The sequence below is a fragment of the Diceros bicornis genome, chromosome 3, assembly GCF_020826845.1.
Source record: "Diceros bicornis minor isolate mBicDic1 chromosome 3, mDicBic1.mat.cur, whole genome shotgun sequence".
NCBI lineage: Eukaryota > Metazoa > Chordata > Mammalia > Perissodactyla > Rhinocerotidae > Diceros > Diceros bicornis.
In genome coordinates, this window is record NC_080742.1 from 51,764,723 (window position 1) to 51,776,836 (window position 12,114).

The window sequence follows — 12,114 nt, forward strand, 5'->3', positions numbered from 1 at the left end:
CATTTTCTAATTTAATAAAAAGAAACTAACATCCTCCTACAGCTTTCCTTTTTAAATGTGTTGTCCTAAAACAAATAAATGAGAATATCTGATTGCAAACCACTAATGCTCCAGTATTCAAAGGGTGATTAAAACCAATGAAGTGGGGGTGGAGCCAGTGGTTCCAGTTCTCACTTTCTTGCCCGCCTGGAGACGAAAACTCACATAAATCACGATTATTCTTGCTGTTAGTCCTAGTCAAAATATTTGGATGTGGGAGAAGATTAAATGGACAAGACTTGGGATTATCCTTTGATTCTAATTAGCCAGGCTAAACCTGTTCTTTCATTGTTGTGGGAAAAAAAAAATTAAAAGTTGCCTGTAATGCATATGGCAGTTCAAAATTTACCTTTAACAAAATCTGTAAACTTTTTTCTATTCATGAAACAAAAGAATAATTCAACACTTTTATTAAAAGTATAGGCTTTCAAGAGTTAATTAACTGATTCCACAGAAATATAAAGAACTAACAGTCAAACTATATAGCCACTTTTTCAAGAGTATCATTAAATGTGAGTTAAGAATGATAGCCTCTGTGGGTTTTTGCATTTCTATAGAATGCTTATTTTAAAAGGAGGAAGGAATGAGAAGGAGAGGGGAACAAACATTGAAAGGGAAGCCTAAAACTGCTATAATCAGAAAAACAAAAAGAAAATAATAAATTGATAAGAATACATTTGAGGATCTACCTCTATCAAGCAGTTGAAACGTCAAATATTTAACACATATGACATATAATGATTTGGACAAAAGGCACATGGAACACAAAGGAAAATATCCAAGCAATGTTATTTTGATAGGCATTATCTTTTGATTTTATATTCTTTTTATGTGAAGGCAAGCGATTTTAAACACCTGAAAAGTTTATTTCCTTATCTTCTCTACCTTAGAATTCCAGCACAGTGCCGTGCATTCTAAGAGCCCTGAACTGTTAACCACTACCAATATGGCCTTGGTTTCAAAGAAAGTACGAGGTAAGCCAGCAATATCCCTAAAATTCAAGTTAATACCAACTTTTCCTCTATAGTTTTAGTAATTTTAAATCTAACCATGTACTATTATCCAACACACTCGAATGATGCAAATCATCATGCACAATTCCAACAGAATTTTTTGAATGAAAAATGTGAAAAAACTGCTGAGAACATTTATTCTTGAAACCTTTCCTACCTCAGAAAAAGATTTTAATTACAGCCAAACATAAAATGTTAACTTTCTCTGAATGATAAATTAAAAAAGAAAACCGAAAAACATTGGTTCACTTGTTTCATTTCTTTAAAATACATATTTTTTTCATATCCATCTCTCTTGAAAATATCCTCTGCAAATAAAGTATAAGCCAAATTTATAATCTCCAAAGTTTTAATGTTTTAATATTTGTTCTTAATACTTCATGTGTTTTAATATGTGATTTGCTTTAATTATATGAAATACTGAAAATGTCAATAAAATGACTTTTAAAACACTGATTTCAGACAATATGCAAGTACATTATCTGACTAAAGAGAGACAGATGACTAAAGTATATAGGAAGTTAGCATTGGCAGATAATTTAAATATTATGTAATTCTGAGCTTTCAGTTAAATTACACAAATAAGGGCCACACGAAACACTTGAAATCTATGGGAATCAGAGAACAAAAGGTCTCATTACCTATATATCATACCACCTGCAAATGTATGATTATGGATCCAAACAGCTAACGGTCTACTGTGGGCGCTGTCAAGCTTTACAAACACGCACCCAGAGGTCTTTATTTCTTAAATTCAAAAATTCAGACCTAGAATATCCTGAAAATGGTGACATCTATTTTCAAAGTAATGAAAAACACTTCTCTGATCTGGTTATTAAAATAATATTCCAAACAAGCAATTCTAGCATTGTAACAATGAAAATGTTAACTGTGGTAAAACAAAACCAGTACTTATGTGAAACTCTCATATAATGAAATAAAAGCCGCCTTAAATCAGTCTTTACAGTTCTTTGAATATTTCCCTTAATAGTACCCACTAATGACAACAAGCATTTCTTAGAGTAAAATACTATCCCACCACAAATGCATTCATCACACTGTAATTATGTTCACACAAACATAAGTCTGTATTCACATAGTATTGGTTTTATTTTCTCTATCATATTCATGATGCTAACCACCAAAACAGTGTAAGAGTATTAGGAGATTTGGTCTCACCCTGCTGTAACAGTAACTTACTATTTAAAATGTCACATTTTAGATACTGCTTTTTAAGAGTTAAAATAAGCAACCTGTAATACAGTCATCTAAGGGAAACTCTTTTAATCCAGTTATTCACAACCAATATTGAAAGATAAATACTTGAGACAACTAAAGTAAAACAATCAAAATCCAGTTTCCAGAATTCTGACGTATGCATGAATGATGGTAAGAATTCCAGCGCATCAGGAAAGGTAAGCCTTGTGCTACCCTAAAAAGACATATTTTCTACCTTGTGCAGAAATAAATTTTTCATTGGCCCTTAGTGAAAATACACATCTCCATATCTAGTACATTAATGAACTAAGAGTGGATTCATAATAGCCTTGAAGAACTGCATCTTTAACTCCTAAAATAAGTTCCTATAAATGGTAACTTAAAACTGAAAAGGGGAAGATGAGGGTGCAAAGATGAAGTACTTTCATCATCGTGTGACACAGGAAGTTGGACTTTTAACACATCCTTCCTTTTTTGTTTTAAAATGTCACTCAGGCTGAAGACAAGTGCCCATTTGAGAATCAGGCCCTCTTTGAAAGTCTTAAATACGAGTGGAATGAATGTTCAAGAAAACTGGGAGTTTTAGAAATGATAAACCCTTCCATCCCCTAACTCCTAACCCCAACCCCTAACATCTGTAGCTCAGACATCTCTTTGCATCTTCACACCCTTCTCCTCCATTGGCCAGGCCACCAAAGAACTACTTTGACTTCTGATCCTTTCCCAGTTCTCACACAAACATTCATTATCGTTCTCTTTCTCTCTTCTCTCTTTCTTCCCCTCTCTCCCTCCCTCCCTCCCTCCCTCCCTCCCTCCCTCTCTCTCTCTCTCTCTCACACACACACACACACACACACACACACACACCCCGTCTTCACGATGCGTACTGAATTGCCCTGATCCCATCAGCGTAGCCCATCAAGAAGGGTTTCCCCGCCATCCTCGCACCAAATTTCAACAAATGCCCACTCCCTTTCTCAGACCCCTCTTCCCCACTCCCAGTCCCGCTCCCACGCGCCACAGGACTTGGGGAGCGCGGACAGGGAAGGTAGAGACTCTGAATACTTCTGTCCCCACCAGCTCGCCGTCCCCTCGCTCCCGCCCCTGCCCCGGCGGCGTTACCCGCCCCCTTCCCGCTCTTTACCTGCCAACAGGTTCCTAATTTCCTCAGGGAGGGGGTAGGGAGAGGAGGTGATGCTGGGGTTGGGCATGTTAGGGAGCGCAGGGGTGCGGGGAAAGGACCTGTGCTGAAGGGGGAACCGACAGGCTGGGGTTGCGGCTACCACCTAGACTCGGAATAGCGGTCCCGGTGAGGACAGCGGGACTAAGAGTCCGAACACTGCCGGGCCAGGGCTCACAACAAGGAAGTCACTGAAGCCGCAGCCAGCAGCTGCTGGACTCTCGACCCAGCCCCGCCCGGCAGATAGGGGCGGGGCGATGGGCGGGGAGAAAGACCCAAGGGCCTGAGAGGCCCAACTGCGCATGTGTATCCTTCGATTTTCCTAGCCTCCGAAGAGAACCCCTGGACAAGCCACGCCCACATTACGTAAGGGAGCTGGAGGAGGAGCGGCTGGTGGGAAGGGAGCCGACTGGGGCTGCATCACCTGATCCCACGCTTGAAGCGCCTTGCTGCCATTTTGGGTACTGGTACCGGGACAACTGCTGACCATTTCTCCAGGATCTCGGAAAAGAAGGTATCGGTAGTGCCTCCAGCTTTTCCGAATAAGGGATCTTCTAGTCAACGGTCAGCCCTGCCGAGGTGTAACACTTCGCCTAGTAACCCACAAGGTATTTTCCACCGCCCTAAACTATTATGGCCTTCTTTGTCCGGTTGAGTGAAGGTAACAAATCCCGTCTTCCGCCAGTCCTCCCTGAAAAGCCAGTCTGGAGCTGTTCCTGGGAGCGCTCTGATTGGCTCCTACATTACTTTTCTACCTAATTCGGATTCTTGGGGTGACTGATTTCCCCCATTACGAAGGAAGTGCGAGGAGTTCTAATCACTGTTCTTTTGAATTAAAAAAAAAAAAAAGCTAAATAGACATAGATACCACTGTCCATCTATAAGCACCGAAAGAAAATTGCTAGTGATCAGTAGAATGGAATTATAAAATCTGTTCACTCCAACCTGATCATTTAGTCAACAAATACTTATTCAAGGATCTTCTATCTGCAAATCTCCTTACAAGTTTTCTCTAAAACCCAGAAAGACACGTTCTGGTGTCTTTAATGTGTGTGTAGAAAAAAAAAAAAGTATATAATTTTTTTTTCCTTCTTCAGGAGGAACTGCCGTGCCAAAGCTTTTTCCTAGATGCTGCTATTATATTTTGAAGATTATTTTGTGGCTCCAACCGCAATGTAAATTGTTTATTCCTCTACCCTCCAACCCTCACTAGATCAGTGGTCCTTAAACTTTAGTGTGCATTAGAATCACAGAGAGGACCTATTACAGTAAAGATTCTCAAGTCCCACTTACAGAGATTCTCATTCAGTCTCTTTGGGGTGGGATCGGATTATTTGCATTTTAAACAAGCCCCCTAGGTGGTTCTGATGCTAGACACTCTGAGATTTGATTTTGAGAATCACTTTCTTACTTTCCAGCTCCTACAGGACACGGAATTCGTCATAACTTATCTTTCATCCCTACCTGGAACCCTAAACCTTACAGAGAATAATGATTCTATTAATATTTCATGCAAAAAAAATCTCAGTAATAGTAAAAAATTAAGTACTCAAATGCAATGACGTTTTGTATAATTTTCTAAGAGCTACATGAAACACTAATTGTAAAAGAAAAAATTAGTACATTTTGGAGTCCTCTCAAAACAAAACAAAAATCAAGGCAAAAAATTTACAATTGATGTAAAACATGCAAAATAACAACAAAAAAGACACCCTCAAAATAAACCCATTGCCTAGAACGGAATCTGACATTCCCTCTCAGATTTAGAAATGTGATGAATTATAGGAAGAGGGCTGAAAATCAGAGTTCTTTTTGGTGAAAGTAAAAGTGAATAAAGAGTTATTTTACAACATAGGTCCTCCAACTTCAAAGAATTGAGAATTATTATTCTTAAACTACAAAATTATCTTCCTAAAGAAGGAAGAAACTATTTCATGGATATTTTATATTAGTGAGGATTCTTTCTCCCTTTACAGTAATCACATATAATTCTTTGTCTTGTCACATTTTTTATTAAACCAGCTCTCCAAATGTTCCTATTCTTTGTTTCCTTCTGATAGAACTAACCAGATTTTTTTTTCTTCTTGTGTCTCATTTTATTTATTTATACTCGACTCATTCCACAAAGGAATTGAGGTAATTTACTTTTGTATCAAATAGACAGCTTTCTGGAATGGATCAAATGGACAGTATCTCCACTGCTCATTATGACAAGTCATTCTTGTTAGTGAGAGACAGGAAACTATTAAGATTGCCTTAAAATATATAGCATCTAGTAGTCCAAATAAAAAAGGCAATAACAGAAAATGGACTTTTTGTATGAAACACATTTCCCCTATTTAGGAAACCATTCTCAGACAGGTTTGTGATGGATTCACTTGGGCAATGCTTTGTATACTCTATCATTTTTACTGTTTATTGTTAGTTACTGAAATTGATTATAAGAGAGAAAGCAAAACAAAGAGAGGCTAGAAGAAATATATTCTTATTTCTCTCATTTCAAAATGTTTCCATAACAAAAATTAGGAAGGATATAAACCCTGTTACCTCAATGAAAAATAAATAAATAAATAGAAAAAAAACATAGGATGGAAATCAAACACACTTCAAATTCTTTAAACTAGTCTTTTAGGTAAAAAAAAGTAATAAATGAAACTTTAAATCTCAATCTGAGAGAAGTAGCTGCTTCCCCACAATTCTGCAAAGAAGACACTAGACTCTGGGAATATCTCATGATTTGTCTTCTCAAAAATAGATTCTCCAGTTCAAGGAATATATATAGATAGACATATAGATATCCCTGTAACTAAAGCTAACCCCCTTCCTTACGTCTTTCAAATTTAGCTTAGTTAAATAAGTATTTTCCCACAGGCCTAGGTTTAAATGAATCTAAATGAGCATTGAAGAAAAACAGTGAGCTAAAACACCATTTACTTTTCTCTGCCTCTCTTATCTTTCTTTTGTTTGGCTTTCATAGGCACGTGGAAGAAAGATTATATTTATACTTAGGCATTGTATTAGTTGTCTGTTGCTGCATGACAAAACTTAGCTTAAACTTAGTATCTCACATAACACTTAGTATCTCTCACAGTTTGTGATGGTCTGGAACCCATGAGCAGTTTAGCTGGATAGCTCTGGCTCAGTCTCTCATGAGGTTCCAGTCAAGCTGTAGACTGGGTTGCAGTAATCTAAAGACTTGAGCATAGCTAAAGGATCAGCTTTGAAGAAAGCTGACGCACAAGACTGTTGGCTGGAGTTCTCCATTCTTTGGCTGCTGGAAAAAAGGCCTGACTTCCTCCTACATGGACTTCTTCACAGGGCTGCTTGAGTGTCCTCTTGACATGGCAACTGGCTTCCCTGAGAGCAAGTGATCCAAAAGATAGTGCAACCAAGACAAAGCTGCAATGTCTTTATGACTTAATCTCAGAAGTGACATAACTTTACTGCTGCCATATTCTATTGGTCACACAAACCAAGCCTAGTATATAGAAGGAAGAGACTGTACAAAGCTGTGAACACCAGGAGGTGAGAATTATTGGGGCCATACTGGAAGCTGGCTACCAAAGTCAGCCCTCTGCCTCCAGTGGTTCACATCTCTCCCACATGGAAGATACACCCATCCCTTCCCAAACCACTCAAAAAGTCTCATCCCATTACAGCATCAGCTGCAAGTCCACAATCTCATCATCTAAATCAAGTCCAGGGGTAGATTATGCTCCTTAAATACAGTTCCCTCAATCTAAAGACCTATGAAGTAAAAAAGTTATCTGCTCTCCACAACAGTGGGATAGGTAACAACTATAAACATTCCTGTTCAAAAGGGGTGGGGACAATAAGAAGTATGCATAGATCACTGGTTCATAGCAATTCTGAAAACCAACCAGGAAAATGTGGAAAGTTCTTTGATTAGAACACTGTTCTACTTCTACCTGGAATAACTGCTCCATGTATCTCAGTCCTGTGCTCTGAGCCATCTTTCCTTTTCCACGAAAGGTAGCTTGTGTTTTCAATTGCATAGTTTTCTCAATCTGCTTCCTGCCAGTGGCCTTTTGGGGGTCAAAAGACCTCTTTTCATTTTGTACTGTCACTGTCCCAATCTCTGTCAGGATTCAATCAAAGAAGCAAAACCACTAGAGTAGAGATAGAGATAGAGATAATATAAAGGAATTTGTTACAGAGATTTGACCCTACACAATTGTGAAAGGTGGTTAAACTGTCTCTCTAGGGCTGTTATCTTTGCTGGAGCTTGAAGTCGACAGGGCAGGGAGTCAGGAAGGGAAGATGGAGGAGATTCGTGACAAGCTGGAATGCAGAAGCATGAGCCATAGTTGATGAGGACATCCTGAAACCAAAGTTAGCTCTCACTGCCTCTAACTTTGATAGTGTGGATGTCCTGTAGAAGCTAGGGTCTTTGATTACAGAGTTAAACACACACTTGACTCAGGAGTCAGAGAGCTGAAAGGGGGATCCAGCAGAAGATAGAGCAGTTGCAGGCCTGGCTGCTGCCAATGAGATGAGCCAGCAACTAAGCAACAATTTATGTGAGCTACAAAATGACAGCTGCTTCACTTCTGCAAATCTCACAGAAGAATCTATTGTGGCTCACCCTAACCAGAAACAGACAGAAAAGGGAATTTCAGGAAATATAAGTTGACAGATTGCAAAGCCACCAAGCATACCCTTGTACTATCATAAGTAAAAAGTGGATTAGATAAAAAGAGCAGTTTGCATTTATTTTGCAGCCTAATACATTTTTAAACCTTTTAAAACTTATTGTGTCAAGTCATCTAGTAAGGGCTCTTTTAAGAGTGTTTAGAAATGAAGATTTGTTTTTATTTTCTAAATTCTTGTTCCTCTCTTCCTTTGAATCTTCTAGGGCTGGTAGGTATGAGTTTATCGTTGTGTGGCAGTCAGCAGGAAAAAAAAATTATATTCTCATTGGAATTCATATGAAGTCATTTACTCTCAAAGGATGTGACACAACCCTACCAGAACCAACAGGTTCTGATAGATGCAGCTCACTAACTTGTCTTTTGAGTTTTTAGGTCATAAATATTATTAATCCTATTAGTATAATTTATTAACTATTCTCTTTTGCTCTCCATCTTATTTGCATACACACAAACATATGCTCAAGCACTTTGCTGCCCTGGCCAATCATTTTAATGTAAGAATAATAAGCAATTTAATATAGAATATTAATTTAATATAGCTCTTAACAAGATGATGTCTGTAGGGTTCCACAAATTAGGAATAAGTTGAGAGAACTGTCCATCCCGTTCCAGACTTGTCAGAGGCTACCTGGTTCTCTGCCCAGGTAACAGCCCTCTTCTCCCTTTAACTGAGATTGATTTTCCCTATCCAGACTCTTCAGTGCCCAGAGCCTAATGATAATCTGGCTCTGACCTTATATCTTAGTTCTAGTAACTGAGTTTCTCCTGCCTGGGTTCTGAGACCAAGTCTTTTACCTTGCCTGCTTTCAGTAAAGGGCGTATTTGTTGTAATTACTTCCAGCCCTCTTGGACTATGGCTCTGCCTCACTCTTAGAGTTTTTATTTTTGTTTTTGTTTTTTGAGGAAGATTGGCCCTGCTCTAACATCTGTTGCCAATCTTCCTCTTTCTTTTTTTCTTCCCAAAGCCCCAGTACATAGTTGCGTATCATAGTTGTAGAGTTGTAGCTCTTCTCTGTGGGAAGCCGCCTCAGCGTGGCTTGATGAGCAGTGAGTAAGCCTGCGCCTAGGATCCGAACCGGCAAACACTGGGCTGCCAAAGCAGAACGCGGGAACTTAACCGCTACGCAACTGGGCCGGCCCCTTCGAGTCTCGATTTATAGCCTGATGTTATATTCTAGGTGGGCCTCAAGAGAAGAGATGTACCCAAATCCCTGCCTTGCCTTCTGCTAGTCAGGCTTGGTCCCCAGAGTATGTGCACTAGGAATAAGCCAAGAAAATGCTGATTCTTTGTTACTATATAAAGATGAATGCAGACCCCCTTCTCTCCATGTAAACTGTTTTACTCCTCTGTGGTTTGGTGAGATTACCTTGAACTGTGAGCAGGTGCATAAAAAGACAAGAACTTTTCTTTCTCCCCCTTAATTCTTTTCATCAAAATCTTCACTTTCTACTTCAGAGGCCCAAATGAGTGACCTTAAAGATTCCATTTTATTCTTGGCTCATAACAAGAACCAAGGGAGAGTTATCTTTGAGCTTAACCTAAGAGGTAATGCGCAAGGTCACTGGTGTAATTTAAGCCTCCGCCAGTCCACCCCACTCCCAAGGATAACCCTAACCTGCACTCCCTAAAATTCTACCACCCAGCGATTCAGGAGAGTGGATGGGTAACTGTCTCTCTTTGCACCTCAGTCTAGATTGGTTTGAGAAGTCAGGTTTTCTAATACCCAGATTAAGCACATTGTGGCTTTGGATGAAAGATAACTGAGACAGTATTTTGGAGTTTAAACATCCTGAGAGAAGGCAGGCTGCATGGACCTTCCAAGGAATGGTTTCAGGACCAGTCATGTAAAGCAAGCAAGGTGTTCATGGGCATGTTTATGCTGTGTGCCCTGCTCTTTCTTTAGGGTAGCTCTGGTCCCCACCACATCCTTACTAACATTTAGTGAGAAGATAGTCTTCCAGAAGCATGAAACTGAAGAGCATGACTGCCCTATTAATTAAACTTTGGAGGACTTACCTTTGGGCTCTGAATCATAACTGGTTCAATAGGAACTATTTACTCAATTTTCTCTACCCTTACCCATATTAATGGTTTTTATTACAGGAATTTTATTTTAGTTTTGTTATTGTAGCTATTAAAAAAACATGAATTTAGATAAAACATAATTTTATAATATACTCCTAGGATCATTCTATAGCTAAGTTGGCAGAGGTTTTAGAACATTAAATAATTAGAAGGAGGTCTAGGTTTCTTTCTGTATGTGAAGGCAAAATAGTAAATTGTGATCAGAGTCCTTCCTCTTGTTATAGTACATCTATTCTCACTAGGCAATTTTAAAATACCAAGCTGTCTTCAGCAACAGTAATTCAGTGGGTTTGTGCCTAATATATTCATGAAGGGCTTTGATGGATTTGATAACCATAAGCAGCTGTTAACATTAAATTGCCATTTAATTTTTTTCAGTGACTTTCAAAGTTGTCAATATTAAACAGTAATGTTTTACAAATGACTACTTTAAGGCCAATAAGAGTAAAATAAAATTTAAAAGGCTCAACCAAATTCTCCTCTTTTTCTAAAGTGTCCCACTACTAAGCAAACAAAAATAAAACACATTTTTACAGAACTTTAAGCACTGCCTTGTATATTTGCCTATGATTTGCATCATTAGAATATTACTATTCTCAGAAATTCTTCCATTCCTTCCTCAGCCCATCCCCCACTTAAGTTTTGTTCTTTTTTCATGTATCTCTGTTTTGGTTGGAAAAGAAACTAATCTGGAAAACTACTGGGTAGGTCTGCTTAAGTATAAACCACATTAACTGTAGTGACAAAAAGATTAAGTCATTTGTCCTCATTCTCCTACAAGCAGGTGAACCATGTGCTTTTTTAACAATTATTTTTATTTATTTATTTTTCCAGCTTTAATGAGATATAATTGACATATAACATTGTGTAAGTTTAAGGTGTACAACGTTGTGATTTGATATGCATATATAATGCAAAATGTTTACCACAATAAGGTTAGTTAACATATCAAGGCATGTTATATTAATGGTCTAGGCACACCAAAAAAGCAGTGGACACAAATAAAGTCTTAGATTCTGTGCTGATGCCTTACTCTTCAAGAATTAAATAAGAACTCTAGCTCTTATATTAAAATTATTTAATTTTATTTCCTCACCTGAGGAAATAAACTTGATCTGTTATTTATTATGTTTTAGAAAACATAAATACAACACTGAAGCTATGGCATTTGCTTTTTGAAAATGGAAGGAAACATTTTCAAAAACTGTATTACGATAAGATTTTTTTCAATATTGTGAATATGGTCTGTTAATAATTGCTGGTAGAGTACAGGTAATTCAGCCAGGACCAAACGAGGAGCCTGGACATGGAGTAATTCAATGCATGATTAAGAAAAGGCAAATATTAACTCAAAAGATTAAATAGGAAAGATTGAGAAGATATGACCATAATATATAGAGAGTATTATTTATATTTACATGTATAAAAATATAGAGAGACAGTATTATATATAGAAATATACATCCATCAAATCCATGTTCAATCCCATTTTGTAATACAAAACAATTTTTTCCCCTTATCCCCAACAGCATAATTTTATGACATTTTTACTTGATAGTTCTTCCCCTTTTATTTTTTCCCTGTGGGATGACTACTTTAATGTGATTTATGGACAAAATTTTGGTAAGCAAAGAAAGTCAGTACCGTTGACATCTACCCTGTCTTCACAACTTGTGGACTGCAGCAGACATGACTGCGGCACAATGAAGGACATCAGGAATTATGCAGTTTACCGTACTGATGGGCTTTGCTGCCCCTCAGTCCATTTGTTCAACATCTGAAGACACACTGCTGCCTCTCGGGAACTTGCTTCTTCCTGGTTTTAGTTGGTTGCTTTGGCCCCGAGACTACACTATCACTTCAGACATTGTGCCTCCCCCAAGAAGCATGCATAAGAGGGAGAAG

General features: G+C 38.2%; 1 protein-coding gene across 1 annotated transcript in view; it reads right to left on the reverse strand.

The window, feature by feature from the left end:
- The window catches only part of SKAP2 (src kinase associated phosphoprotein 2), a 167,746-nt gene extending 164,107 nt beyond the window's left edge, over window positions 1-3,639 (reverse strand). Inside the window, exon 1 of the mRNA XM_058527499.1 lies at window positions 3,415-3,639. Within this exon, the coding sequence (XP_058383482.1) occupies window positions 3,415-3,481 (67 nt within the window). The 5' untranslated portion in view covers window positions 3,482-3,639. The remainder of the gene's footprint in view (window positions 1-3,414) is intronic.
- Window positions 3,640-12,114: the final 8,475 nt, after the last annotated feature.